General features: G+C 45.1%; 2 protein-coding genes across 2 annotated transcripts in view; both read right to left on the bottom strand.

The window, feature by feature from the left end:
* Positions 1 to 5,513, bottom strand: part of tmem198ab (transmembrane protein 198ab) — a 23,070-nt gene extending 17,557 nt beyond the window's left edge. Inside the window, exon 1 of the mRNA XM_030409823.1 lies at positions 5,121 to 5,513. The gene's annotated coding sequence lies outside the window, so the exon portion shown is untranslated. The remainder of the gene's footprint in view (positions 1 to 5,120) is intronic.
* Positions 5,514 to 7,116: 1,603 nt separating this feature from the next.
* cyp27a2 (cytochrome P450 family 27 subfamily A member 2) lies at positions 7,117 to 13,927 on the bottom strand. Its single transcript, XM_030409806.1, has 9 exons — positions 13,691 to 13,927; positions 12,981 to 13,171; positions 12,564 to 12,763; positions 12,284 to 12,481; positions 12,026 to 12,189; positions 11,066 to 11,232; positions 8,950 to 9,031; positions 8,549 to 8,764; positions 7,117 to 8,422 (listed from the first exon to the last, which is right to left on the bottom strand). The coding sequence occupies exons 1-9, from the start codon at positions 13,907 to 13,909 to the stop codon at positions 8,306 to 8,308; spliced, it is 1,554 nt and encodes a 517-aa protein (XP_030265666.1). The 5' UTR covers positions 13,910 to 13,927; the 3' UTR covers positions 7,117 to 8,305.
* Positions 13,928 to 14,758: the final 831 nt, after the last annotated feature.

Below are 14,758 nucleotides of genomic sequence, written 5' to 3'. Positions count from 1 at the left end.
CCTGTGTGGTCTGTCACCACATAAATAAAGATAATGAGATTGAGCCGGACGCTGTGAGGCCGGAGGCGAGTCAGGACTGTTACTGACACGATCAATCAGATGAAACCATCGACTGTCAGACCTGTTTCCTCCTGATGACCTGCAGCTCGCTCTCAGGTGTTCTGACCTGCAGCTCGCTCTCAGCTGTTCTGACCTGCAGCTCGCTCTCAGCTGTTCTGACCTGCAGCTCGCTCTCAGCTGTTCTGACCTGCAGCTCGCTCTCAGCTGTTCTGACCTGCAGCTCGCTCTCAGCTGTTCTGACCTGCAGCTCGCTCTCAGCTGTTCTGACCTGCAGCTCGCTCTCAGCTGTTCTGACCTGCAGCTCGCTCTCAGGTGTTCTGACCTGCAGCTCGCTCTCAGCTGTTCTGACCTGCAGCTCGCTCTCAGGTGTTCTGACCTGCAGCTCGCTCTCAGCTGTTCTGACCTGCAGCTCGCTCTCAGGTGTTCTGACCTGCAGCTCGCTCTCAGGTGTTCTGACCTGCAGCTCGCTCTCAGCTGTTCTGACCTGCAGCGGCGCGTTTGAGGACTTCCAGGAACTAAAAGCATTCTTGCATAAGAGCGAGCACCATCCTCCACAACAAAGACTCCTCTCTCTCTCTCTCTCTCTCTCTCTGCTCAGTATGACTGAACTGTTCCCCCTCTCGTCCACCGCCGCCCTGAGGGAGCCGCTCCGGAATATCAATGATGTTTGTTCCCACGGAGGACGAACCAGAACGCAGCGCTAGAAAAAGAAACCACCAGGATATCTCTGAGGTGTCGAGATGAGATCGAGTCAGAAGAAGCTCGTGATGCTTCTCTGTTCATCAGCGGGACATTTATATTCTTCTCCTGCAGGATTTCATCACATAAACTAATGTTTTTAAACTACAAGTCACTTTTTAACCTCCAACAAGAAGATTCATTCATTACGACTCATGTTCTGATCCGTTTCTGTCCGTCACACAGATCGTTTTCCTCACAGAATGTTGAAAAAGTGATGAAATGTAACTAAGTACATCAACTCAAGTATTGTACTTCAATAAAACTTTGAGGAACTTGTACTTTTGAGTGTTTCAATTAACGGCTCATCAAGTTCCTGAACCTATTTATTTTATCTGCGATCAGATTAAAAAACACGGTTCTGATCATCAGAAAAATGCACTTTGTTTCCCTGAAGACAGAATAATAATTCCTCCCTCGTGTTTTCTGGGGTCGTGATCATCTTACGTAACGTTTCCTCTCAGGCACCTGAAGCGACAGGTGTTACTTCCTGTCACTCTGTACAGACGACATCCATCTCACCAAGTTTAGCTCCAGTGATCCGATCAGTAGGAAGTCGTTAACACACCGAACGCCCCATAACTCCAAAAAAGTCACAATATTTTCCTACAATCTACATTTAAATCTCCACCTGACAGAAACATCCTGAGAAAAGACGACTGATGAACAACAGCAGCCGTCAGCCGTCACCAGACCTCGTCAATAATTAACAAACACTGCTGTAATTATCTGGAGCTGATCGACGTCCAGCACACGTGCAGGATCGGCCCACGTGTCCTCACAGGAGCCGCCGTCGACCCAGTTATCTCCAGCTTCAGCTGAGCGGACTAATGAAGCCAAGTCTGAACGTGTGACTTCCAGTTTTACACTCAAAGAATCTGTTTCACCTCCGCTGAGGCCACAGAGGTGAAACTGAAGTCCACCGCTGCTTTTATATTTGTGTCAGGAGATAAACGTCCCGTCAACCTCTCTGGTGGAAAGAGAAGAAGAACTTATCAGTTGATTTAGTAGAAAAGTGTCAAACTTTGCAGCTGAATGGAGTCGGAGGTCTGAGGCGGATCAGTTACAGTCCTGACTCCAGACTAATACAGAGCAAACATCTGGCAGCTCGCTGTTTGAGCCTCAACACTAATTAACCCACGTCGGTGCACCTATCATCACCGCTGGACCCTGAAGGCCTCGCGGCAGAACCCTGACATGGACACCAGCAGACTGTCAGACGGCTGCTGCTGCTGGCAGGAAACACAAAACAACACGCGATGCAACATAAGAACACAGCCGGTGTGTTTTCATGTCCACACAGCTGCTCCGCCAGGGTGGAGGGAGGTGGAGGGAGGTGGAGGGAGGTGGAGGAAGGTGGAGGGAGGTGGAGGGAGGTGGAGGGAGGTGGGGATGTCTCGCTGACGCTGCAGGTTCTGGACAGGAATGCAAATATTCACAACAGGAGGACGAGTTTTTACAGCAAACCATAATAAATATTACTGATTATTGAAACATCTGGGGACGTTTCCAGCTGTTTCCTGTGGAGACATGTACAATGAGACTGAACCAGGGACAGCTGAGGACATTCAGAGACGTTATTGTCGGGTAAAACGTAGGTTCTTCTGAAGACACCCGGGCCAACAGAACCGCCAGCTGCTCACAGGAAGTCGGATCATCTCCAGCCGTCATTCTGGCGACCACGATGTCTTTCTCACCCTGACAAAGTGTTTTATGAACCTGCAGGTTTCTGGACAGGAATGCAAATATTCACAACAGGAGGACGAGTTTTCACAGCAAACCATAATAAATATTACTGATCTTTAAAAAGAGAATAAGGCGATCGACCGGCTGAGTGCAGCTCGAGTCAAACCACTGCATATTATTAAGGACACCTGAGACATTTAGAGCTGTTACTGTGGCAAAAACAAATGGTTTTTTTTGAGAAATCTGGAAATATTTCAGATATTTCTGGTGGCAACAGAACCGCCAGCTGTTCACAGGAAGTCAGATCAGCTCCATCCGTCAAGATGTCTTTCTCACCCTGACAAAGTGTTTTTTAGCCTAAACTCAACCTCACTCACAAATTTGACCCACTCAAACTTGAGTATTCTGATTGGGTGGATTAAACAGAACAAATAAGTGATCCGATACGAGCGACACGTCTGATGGATGAAGCAGAAGTTGTAGGTTTGATCTCACTGATACATAATCGATGATTCAGTTCCAGGCTGGACCTGCAGACTGTTTATCAGAGCGAAGCTGCAGCAGCCGGAGAACAAACCTCCTCTTCTGCATCAGACCCAGACAGCCGTGAGGAGGTGAGGGAGGGGGTGAGGGAGGAGGTGAGGGAGGGAGGAGGTGAGGGAGGAGGTGAGGGAGGGGGTGAGGGAGGGGGTGAGGGAGGGGGTGAGGGAGGAGGTGAGGGAGGGGGTGAGGGAGGAGGTGAGGGAGGGGGAGGAGGTGAGGGAGGAGGTGAGGGAGGAGGTGAGGGAGGGGGTGAGGGAGGAGGTGAGGGAGGAGGTGAGGGAGGGGGTGAGGGAGGAGGTGAGGGAGGAGGTGAGGGAGGGGGAGGATGTGAGCAGCACCACATTGACCCACTAGCAGATCCGAAGCGACGTGTTGTGGCATTTTCATTCCTCCCCGGCGGGCTGCGTGGTCGAGCCCCGCCGCCTGACTGCGCTGATAAGACGTCCGCCTGACACACAGTAAATACACAAAGAGCAGTTCAAGGTCTGCAGGGTTCCATCAGGCCGACGCTCGTGTGTTTCATAACTCTGTCTGAAAAGATCCAAAACATCCAGGAGTTCTGTCTGCCGTCACTGTGCTTCAACTCATCGCACTCAGCTCGTCCTACAGTTCCCAGAATGCCTTTCAGTGACCTCCAGGGTGATGATTGTTCAGTCAGAGTCCAGCTGCCGTTATCAAAAACTGCACCTGGCTGGTAGCTGCAATGCATTCTGGGGATTTTTTTGCTGGACGTATTTGTCAAATGGCAGCTTCAGGAAATGAACGAGCTTTAAATAATAAATAAAAATATATGAAATGTACTCGACAGTTTTTCTCTGAGGCGCCGGAGAAGATTTTGTTGACCATGATGATGTCACGGTGATGTCATAGGGATTATATCTGATTGGGTGGGAATATTAATTAAAAAAAGAAGAGAAACAACTGAACTGCATTGTGGGAAACGTAGGCTGCAGTGTTTTTATAGCTCGAGGACTCAAAGTCAGGATTTCTGATTCTGCGCTGCTTCAATCTGACAAATATTTTTCTAATCTGTTTTGTAATCGATCCTCAAACTGTTTTAATTTAAAAAATGCTAAAGTAGCCGACCAATAGGAAAGCTGATGTCCAATAAGCACTGTTATGAAAACATAAGATTATAATACTGTAAAAGATTCTTCATGTCATTCATAACTCTTAAATTCACAGTGTAGTTCATTATTTCAGTGCTCTGGTGTCATTTTCTATAAGAAATAATAAACTTATCGTGAAACTGTTAAATATTACATACATGTTTCTTATAACCAGATTAAAGGGCTCATTGTGAAAATGTATGAAAATGTGTGGATGTACATAGATTCTATTTATATAAGAAGAATTTAAGAATTTAGAATAGATATGTTGACATTTGTTCACTTCTAATCATTTGTTTTCTACAGTAAATCTTTCCACAACATTTAAAAAAACCCTGCATACTTATTCGTTAAAGGTGAACTGTGTCAAAATGAGGATAATACTGTAAAAAGGATCATTACGTCTAATATATTTACATCATTGATATTGCATCAGATTTTTATATTTTTATCCAAAGTCGTTCAGCTCTTCCTCAACAGAACAACAGGATGAAGTTTACATCCAGTGACGTCAGATTCCTGCATCTGCAGGTTGATATGAAACAGATGACATCATCATCCAGCCTCACACACCTCCACCAACCAAACCACCTCCTCCACCTGCTGAGTGAAACATGACATCACTCCATGATCAATCACTCCACATTAATCCCACTGATCGATTAATCCTGTATTAAATCTCATTATAGATTATAGATTACAGATTAGACACCTGTGACTGTCAACAGTCCTCCTGGTTTGTTGGAGACCCCTTCATGGCCCGCTCGGACATTTTAACATCACCTCATCCATCCATCCGTCTCTGGACCCTGCTGCGGCCGCCTGGGTCAGACACCACCGACCCCGGCCTCCATCACACGCAGCCGGCTGACCTCAATCAGAGCCTCCGTGCTCTCCACCCAGCACGGCCTCCATCTGAGCTGGAGCTACACCCACCTCCATCATGTGTGACAGCAGGTGTGTGAAACAAAAGAGTCCGCTCACCTTCATCATCCCCGACAGCTCGACGCGCCTCGTCCGCGCTCACATGACGGCAAACGGATCCTCCAGAGCCCGAAACACCGGCCATTTTACCGTCTTCTTCCCCGGACCTGTGGTCCTCCCGTCGGCGTGGAGCCGCCTCTCTGCCCCGGCGGCAGCCTGCAGGGCGCTGGATCCTCCGGACTACTCCTCCATGAGCCGGGGGACGGACTCAAACCGGGCCAGAGGAGCGGTAACCCGGGTTAAACATGCCAGGAGGAGGCGCGCTAACTGCAGACCAGGCTGATGGAGGCTGATGATGGAGGGATGGATGGAGGCTCGCGGAGCGGCGGGAGGAGACGGTGGCCTCCACTGCAAGAAGTGACGCTAAATAAAAAGGCTGCATCATATTTAATGACGAGCTGCCAGGAAACACAACAGCGCCCCCTGCAGGAAGTGGCTGTAACTACACCTAAACACAACAGCGCCCCTGCAGGAAGAGGTTGTAACTACACCTATAACACAACAGCGCCCCTGCAGGAAGAGGCTGTAACTACACCTAAACACAACAGCGCCCCCTACAGGAAGAGGCTGTAACTACACCTATAACACAACAGCGCCCCTGCAGGAAGAGGCTGTAACTACACCTAAACACAACAGCGCCCCTGCAGGAAGAGGCTGTAACTACACCTAACACAACAGCGCCCCTACAGGAAGAGGCTGTAACTACACCTAAACACAACAGCGCCCCTACAGGAAGAGGCTGTAACTACACCTAAACACAACAGCGCCCCTACAGGAAGAGGCTGTAACTACACCTAATCACAACAGCGCCCCCTGCAGGAAGAGTGCTGTAACTACACCTAAACACAACCGCGCCCCCTGCAGGAAGAGGCTGTACTACACCTAACACAACAGCGCCCCTGCAGGAGAGCTGTAACTACACCTAAACACAACAGCGCCCCTACAGGGAAGAGGCTTGTAACTACAACCTAAACACAACAGCGCCCCCTGCAGGAAGAGGTTGTAACTACACCTAACACAACCGCGCCCCCCTGCAGGAAGGTGGGCTTAACTACCCCTATAACACAACAGCGCCCCCCTGCAGGAAGAGGCTGTATACTACACCGGTAACACAACAAGCGCCCCACTGCAGGAAGAAGGCCTGTAACTACACCTGTAACACAAACAGCCCGCCCCCTGCAGGAAGAGGCTTGTAATACACCTAAACACAAACAGCGCCCCCTGCAGGAAGAGGCTGTAACTACACCTAAACACAACAGCGCCCCTACAGGAAGAGGCTGTAACTACACCTAAACACAACAGCGCCCCTACAGGAAGAGGCTGTAACTACACCTAATCACAACAGCGCCCCTGCAGGAAGAGGTTGTAACTACACCTAAACACAACAGCGCCCCTGCAGGAAGAGGCTGTAACTACACCTGTAACACAACAGCGCCCCTGCAGGAAGAGACTGTAACTACACCTGTAACACAACAGCGCCCCTGCAGGAAGAGGCTGTAACTACACCTATAACACAACAGCGCCCCTGCAGGAAGAGGCTGTAACTACACCTATAACACAACAGCGCCCCTACAGGAAGAGGCTGTAACTACACCTAAACACAACAGCGCCACTGCAGGAAGAGACTGTAACTACACCTGTAATACAACAGCGCCCCTACAGGAAGAGGCTGTAACTACACCTAAACACAACAGCGCCACTGCAGGAAGAGACTGTAACTACACCTAAACACAACCGCGCCCCTGCAGGAAGAGACTGTAACTACATCCTTAAAGAACAAAAACAACTTTCTGTTAAAACTTCACTCCAGTGTTTCCAGCAGAGGGCGACAGACTCTGCAGATCCCAAACTACTTTATTTCCACATTTGTTCTGTATGGAAGGTCATAAAAACATCTTTAACTGAAGTCAAGACAAATAAAATATTAACTTTTCATTATTTAACTGACATGAATCAACATCACAAGAAGAATGAAAGACAGACGGGACAGAAATACATTAAATATATGAATATTTATTTGTGTAGCAGCTTTCAAATTTAATGACATTTTAGACAAGCATTTTAGGAGAACAATATTCACATTGTTAGAAAGACGACATATAAAGGTCATTTATTCTGTAAGAACATCGTCAGAGATAACTGTGCAGGAGTGTTACAGCGATAACAGTTCAACTAAATAACTACAAACTGATCTTCACACACTGTCGTTGCCCTTAGACTCTTTAAAGTTGTTTAAGTCGTTAAATCAACGTTTGGTGTAAAAAATAAATCTTGTGCAAGAAAAAGTTTATAGCTGTGGCTGTATTAAAATATAACAGTGATTTAAAATGAAACAGATAAAAGCTGTTAAATGACTTCCTTTCCTCCCACTTCCTTAAAGTTTCTGTTAACAATTAAAAAAAACAATTAAGGGGAACAAAGTTCAAATTAAACATTAAATAAATCCTCAAACTCATCAGTTATTAAGCCAGAGGGGAACAGTGAGTGTCTACTGAAAACACACCTTCTTATTAATGTCAAACCAGATTTGACTCATCGAACTTTGACTCATCGGCTTCTTTGCAAACAAGACCGATGAATCAAATCTGCGTAAACACAAAGTTCACCAGGCGGGAAAGCTTTGCTGAACGAGGATGTACTGAATACATGCAGTGATTATATATGTTATCATGTTATCATGTGATCGTGCAGAAGGCAAAGTCTGAGCATTAAATTCATTAAGTTCAAAGATAAACACTCCAATTAAAAGACTAAAGAGAATCAGTCGAGTCAAATTAACTTGAGTAAAAGTAGAGTATCACAGTGAAAGTCTCCCTCTGAGGTTTGAATTATATTAATATGACGTTAGCTTCAGTTAGCTTTGCACGGATAGATAGATTGATCCTGTACAATGACGGCAAATAAAAATAATCCATCATTCCCCTCAAATGCATCAAACTAAAGTGATGAGCCTGTTTTGAAAACGTGAGGAGGAGAAAGGTCAGAGGGGAATAAATACTCGAGTAAAGTACAAATACCTGAAACATGTACTCAAATACAGTAACTAAGTATTTGACTTTGGTCTGAAATTAATCGTTAGCAAATAAAATATTTTGTGAAGGGTTTAAAAAAACAACACACGACTGGGCTGTGATTGGTGGAGTGGAAGCGATGACGTGTTGTGTTGACCCTCAGCGGCGCCCTCCTCAGGCTCTGGACAGGAAGCGCAGGTTGATTGGCTTCGCAGGGATGAGCAGGGTTCGAGTTTTCGGCTCCACGACCGAAGCTTCATCTTCCAGCTGGACCTCATAGTGCTGCATCAACTGCAAGACCATAATCAATTAACCAAATTTAAAGTTAAAGCGTCAAAAGATTTGCTGCTTTTATGGGTCATTCTTGAAGACTTCACTTTGGGCTCTTGGACGACATTTGAAGGACTGGAGACTCACCCTGGACAGAGCGAAGTACATCTCCATCTCCGCCACCCTCTTCCCCACACAGGCCCGCACGCCGACACCGAATGGGATGAAGCTGTACGGGTGGTGTCGGTAGTGGCCGCTGCTGGGCGCCACGTCGCGGAGCCACCGATCCGGGATGAAGCGCTCCGGGTCGACAAACTCCATCTCATCGTGACAGGCTGCGTAGTGACACAGGTGGAACTGAGTCTGAAAAGAAAGACGCGTCTTTAAACATCAGCTTCTTCGGTTAAACTCTGAGGAGACAGTTTCCAGCTATCTTTGGTATTTGAGAACAGCTTATTTGAGCCAATTGTTATGACATAATTGAAAATAAATCTTAAGCATAATGGAAAGTACTTTATTTACTCTGGCAACCGTTCTGGCTTTCCTACCTTCTTTGGGAACCAGTAGTTTTCCACAACCACCTCATTCTCCGAAATGAATCGTCCATTTCCAGGCACCACCGGATAAAGACTGGTGGAGAGAGACAGAGACACTCAGACGATCAGAGAACGACGTGACCTGGAGCTCGTTCTCATGTTGGTTTTTATCTCTGTTGACACCTAATTTACTTCATGTCTGTTGTGCCAGATGACAAAGTTAACAACCGATGCCAAAAAGAACAGCGTAGGAATGTAGTCAGATCAGTAACACTAAAACATTACACAGATATCCAAGAGTTCAACTTCAGTGTATGAAAAACAAATATATGTAGTGTGTTTCTTTAAAGTGCACTTTGTTGTAAGTATATATTCTAAACTATACACATGTATGCTTTTAAAAAGTATGTTAAATTAAGAATATTCAAACGATCAATTTAGTGTATTTATAGAACGTTTACTTCACTTTCTTCATTATAGGTTTATTTAGGTAGACTTAAAACAAGTGCGCTTCAAATTTAATTTCCTTAAAGTTGTACTTCTGTGTACTCTAAAGAAGTATACTACATTGTAAATACTTTTAGTAGTACATTAAATTATATGTGCCGTCAACTCCTCGTTAAAGTCAAATACAAACAAGTTCATGCAGTCTCATCTGCAAATATCTAATGTGGCTGACGGCGTTCATGGACTAATGTGACATGAGGAAAATGAAAAACAGCAGATCTGAAAATCCTCCACACACTTAACGGCTTTTGCTGCCACCATTGTTGTGGAGAAATACAACCACACAAACACAAGTAACCGCTTGTGTTGATACTGGAACTGACTCAAATATAACACCCACAAAGTCAGTGCACCAGAACACAACACACATACAGGTCATGTTTCTTTCTGCACTGGTTTTTGAGATGACTGCTGAGAGTTTGGAAAAAGAAACAGTGAGTAATTAAGTGGAAATTTTTCTTTAACTCAGCTGGCTCAGAGGATCTTTGGCTTCCTGCTCCCTCCTGTCCTGTTCTGACCCGCTATAAATTCTCCTTCTGGGAAAAAATACCTTAAAATCCCAAATGAGACACTCCTAGTCACAAAGAGGCTCAGTTAAAGAATCTAAGGGTATAAAAACATCAGAATTTTTACTTTCACAAGCACAAACTCATGATTTCAGAGCTACAAGTTAGAACAAGTTGGACTGGTGGGAAATGTATCTTTGTGGGGGAAAAACAGAGGAAGAAACAAATCAAATCAAATGTGTATGAGTTTTTCTCGTGAGGCAACCCCAAGTTTAGTTGTATTTGTGTTGGACATGTGCAACCAACAACTGATGGACAAATAAAACCAACAACTGATGGACATGTGCAACTAACAACTGACGGACATGTGCAACTAACAACTGATGGACATGTGCAACTAACAACTGATGGATATGTGAAACTAACAACTGATGCACATGTACAACTAACAACTGATGCACATGTGCAACTAACAACTGACGGACATGTGCAACTAACAACTGATGGACATGTGCAACTAACAACTGATGGACATGTGAAACTAACAACTGATGCACATGTACAACTAACAACTGATGCACATGTGCAACTAACAACTGATGCACATGTGCAACTAACAACTGACGGACATGTGCAACTAACAACTGATGGACATGTGCAACTAACAACTGATGGACATGTGAAACTAACAACTGATGCACATGTACAACTAACAACTGATGCACATGTGCAACTAACAACTGATGGACATGTACAACTAAAAACTGATGGACATGTGCAACTAACAACTGATGGACATGTGCAACTAACAACCGATGGACATGTACAACTAAAAACTGATGGACATGTGAAACTAACAACAGATGCACATGTGCAACTAAAAACTGATGGACATGTGCAACTAACAACTGATGGACATGTGAAACTAACAACAGATGCACATGTGCAACTAAAAACTGATGCACATGTGCAACTAAAAACTGACGCACATGTGCAACTAAAAACTGATGGACATGTGCAACTAAAAACTGATGGACAAATAAAAGTAACAACTGGTCGTTCTGCAGCTAACAACTGATGGACATGTAAACAAAAGTGAACAGCTGTGAGCTCACCGTAGCGTCTCCTTGATGACGGCTTTCAGGTAGGGCATCATGGTCAGGTTGTCTGTGGTCGGCTCCCGTCTGTCCGGACACACAGAGTTCACCTCGCTGTACAGTCGATCCTGAGCCGAGCGGTCCTTCGCTAAATGGTACAGCGCCCACGACAAGGTGTTGGAGGTCTGACATCAGGCAGAAGAAGAAAGAGAGAGAAGAAGAACTTCATTTTCTATCAATAAGAATCTGATCCGCTGACCTTGGATGAATCCATCCATTCTGTTTCTCCATGCTGATGACTCAGATTGTGATCATCAATCAGACTGTGGCAACCTCAGCCTCTGGAACCATCACGGCTGAGATAACCATGATTTCACAAAACTCCTGCTCGCGGCTAACTGATGTCAACAAGCCTCAACGTGACCTGGGAATGCAGCCAGACGAGCTCTGCGGGTGCTCATCACGCTACTACAACAAAGCAGCTGTGATCATCCCTGTGCTCGTGTCTGCCTCCTTTTCTGTTGTTGCAGGTTATGTTTGCCTTGCCAAGAAGTGCTCCTGGCCCAGATGCTGGTGAAGTGTTCTTTGCTGTTACAAATCCCAACAGCTTTACTTACACAACAGTAGTGTGTGAGAGATTCTTGAAAGCTGTCTGAGCACGTATGATGTTTTCTGACGAACACAACAAAATCTGTCTCTCGGACACAGTGAAGAAATCCACACTGTAACCTTTTCAATACAATTATGTGAGTAAGATGATTCATGCCAAATGTCAGCAGTGGAGTTTATGTCATCCGACAGCAACGCATTTAGCTTTCACTTTTTGGTCGTAAGTCTCTAAGAATGGTGTATATGGTGCCAATTTTAGCTCCAATTAGCCCGGAGTGATATATTTGGTGAGTTCAGACACCCAATGTGTCAGCATAACTGTGTTCACGGTGTGCAGGTATGAACCGTTACCACCAGCCTCCTTCTCACCGTGTCGACTCCTCCCAGCAGCAGTTCAGTGAGGCTGATGTAGACCTCGGCTCTGGACAGCTTGTCAGAGGACAGCAGGTAGGTCAGGTACATGCCCTCTGCCGGCTCGCCACTGCACACCTGAGCTTCAATTTCAGCCACTCTCCTGTCGATGAGGGTCCTGGCTGCCATAGAAAAACACATAAATAAGAAAGTTATCTATATTGTGACCAAATCTGAAACTATAATTCATGTTTTCCTGTTGTTGTTGTACCGTACCCACATCGTAGAGGTCGTCCCAGGCCTGAACGAAGCGATTCCACAAGGGGAGGACGCCACGGCTCCAGCGAGGGAAGAGGACCACAGTCTCGGACAGCGTCAGCATGTTGTTGACGGCAGTGATGAACCGCAGCGTGTCTTTGGGAATCTCCTCTTGCAGGCAGCCCAACCTGGTCTCAAACAAGATGGAGGATATACCTGCAGGGGGAGAAAAGTTAAAACGGATAAAAACCCCCTGAAGTGAAGCTCACCGTCTGGTTTTATATGAAGCAACACACACCTTCAAAGCCAAACTTGTAGAGCTCAGCAGCCATATCTGAAACGGTGGTCTGGTCCTGACTGCGGCTTCGGAGGAGCTCGATGCGTCGCAGCAGATCTCCGACCACCTGGTGGATGATCGGGGCGTAGGAAGTCACTTCCCGCAACTTCAGCATCTTGGGGTTCAGGGCGCTGCGGATGTTGTACCACGCCGGTCCTGTGCTACAAAGTAAAAGAGCCTTCAGGTTACAAACTAGAGGGGCACCGTGAGGGAGCCCTGAGGAACTCCACCAATACATTTTAAAGGTTTTAAGGGTATATTCTCATGAACACTTGCTACAGTGGCCTCAACGTCATTTCTATGAAAAGATGTTTCAGTTAAAGAAGATATGTGTTAAATCTCAACGTTGTGGTCGTTAAATAAAAAGTGTTTCCTCACTGCACATGCAGACCGTAGGCCCGTCCTCTCAGGTCCAGGTACTCCTTCCAGTGAGGCAGCTCGGCTCGGACCGGGTAGCGCCCCTCCTGATGGATCACCTGAGCGATCAGCTCTGGAGTCGCCACATTAACGATGTCGTACGGGCCGAACCTGGAGCGCCAGATGGGCCCATAAAGATTCCTCTGTAAACCCTAGAGAATAATATCAGTTGTTCTCATTTTAGTACTTGTGCAGTTATTCAGTACTTCATCACATTATAGCAGCTTTAGTTACTTTACAACTCAATAAACTACAATAAAATATTCAACCAAAACTCAGAATCTGCTCAAAAATGCACAGATGTCTGGCAGAAATCATCTCCCTGAGGATGTGACAGGAGCTTCACTCCTTCTTTCTCTCTTACTCAACACTTATTAGTAATTACTAGTTTAGAGACGCCCACAGAGGTAAGATTATAACTTAACCCCTCATATAATCTTCATCTTATAAGTAAAGATATTCTAAAGGATATAGGAACATAAATAAAAGCTTTAATTCAGAGAGAACGTGCAGCAGAAAGTTGATCTAATGTCTATCTGCAGCACCAGACTGAACCGTCGGAGGTGTTTCCAGCCATGAAAGCATCTTTTGTTCTCTTGTTCTACAGAAGTGGGTCAAACACTGCTGTGATCAAACAACAATGAATCTCTAAACCTCACTTCACTGTGTACCTGCAGCAGGTGGCTCTTGTCCGCGTATCCTTTGACGAACAGCCAGTACAGGGTGGTGGACAGACTCGGTCCCGGCAGGTCATCGATGCTCTTCAGCTTCCCCGCAGCTGTCGCCGCCTGGACGTTCAGCCTCCTTCCGCCGTGTCGGAGCTCCGGGAGTGTCCGGAGACAGAGCGCAGCGAGCCGGGGAGCCCGAGCTGAGGCAACCGGGGAGCCCATGGTGCGAGCGGTGTGACGGTGGATGTTCTGGGGTGTGTGTGTGTGTGTGTGTGTGTGTCACTCTCTTGTTGGTCATGGAGCCACGTCTCCGGAGTAACGCTTTTATTTTGAAAGTCTGACGCTTCGCTGTTGTTTTTGACTTCACACGTTGTCATGTTGAACTGCAGCCGCTTGCTGCCCCCCAGCGGCCACACAGCGTAACTACAGCTGTCTCAAGAAACCAAGAAATACAAGAAATAAAGAAATAAATATAAAAGTATGAGGCGAGTTTATTTATACAGCACTATTTTAAAATTGTATGTTTTTAATTATTATTTTATGTTTGTTTAAAATCACTGTTTGTACTTTTAATAGCAAACTGTGATATTAAACAAATACATAAATAAAATGTAAAAGTGTAGGAAATATAGAAATAAATATAAAAGTATGCGGCAGTTGTTGCTTGATGAATAAACTTACCTAAAACACATATTTATATCTATATTTCTTACATTTTAATATTTTATTTATGTATTATTTATTATTATTTTATGTTTGTTTATAACCAGTTTGTACTTTTAATAGCAAACTGTAATATTACAAATACAGAAATAAAATGGGAAAACTAAGAAATATATGAATAAATATGAAAGCATGTGACGAGCGGTGCTTTATGAATAAGTATCCAAATAATTTCTTACCTTTTTATTTCATTGATGTGTATGTTTAATTTGACTGCTTGTACAATTAATAGCAAACTGTGATTTTTAACAAATTAAAATACAGAAATAAAATGTAAAAATGTAAGAAATATAGAACTAAATATAAATGTTTTAGGTAAAAGTAATCATACAGCACCACTCTATAAAA

The sequence above is a fragment of the Sparus aurata genome, chromosome 24 (genome assembly GCF_900880675.1).
Source record: "Sparus aurata chromosome 24, fSpaAur1.1, whole genome shotgun sequence".
NCBI classification, from domain to species: domain Eukaryota; kingdom Metazoa; phylum Chordata; class Actinopteri; order Spariformes; family Sparidae; genus Sparus; species Sparus aurata.
This window is presented reverse-complemented; position numbering and strand designations above follow the sequence as displayed.

Excerpts from the sequence above, each read along its gene's own strand:
- cyp27a2 (XM_030409806.1), bottom strand. The coding sequence starts at position 13,909 with ATGGGCTCCCCGGTTGCCTCAGCTCGGGCTCCCCGGCTCGCTGCGCTC. Across the intron at positions 13,172-13,690 it reads ACAAGAGCCACCTGCTGCAG|GGTTTACAGAGGAATCTTTA; the intron begins GTACACAGTGAA and ends ATTATTCTCTAG. Across the intron at positions 9,032-11,065 it reads GTCATCAAGGAGACGCTACG|TCTTTATCCGGTGGTGCCTG; the intron begins GTGAGCTCACAG and ends TCTCTCCACCAG.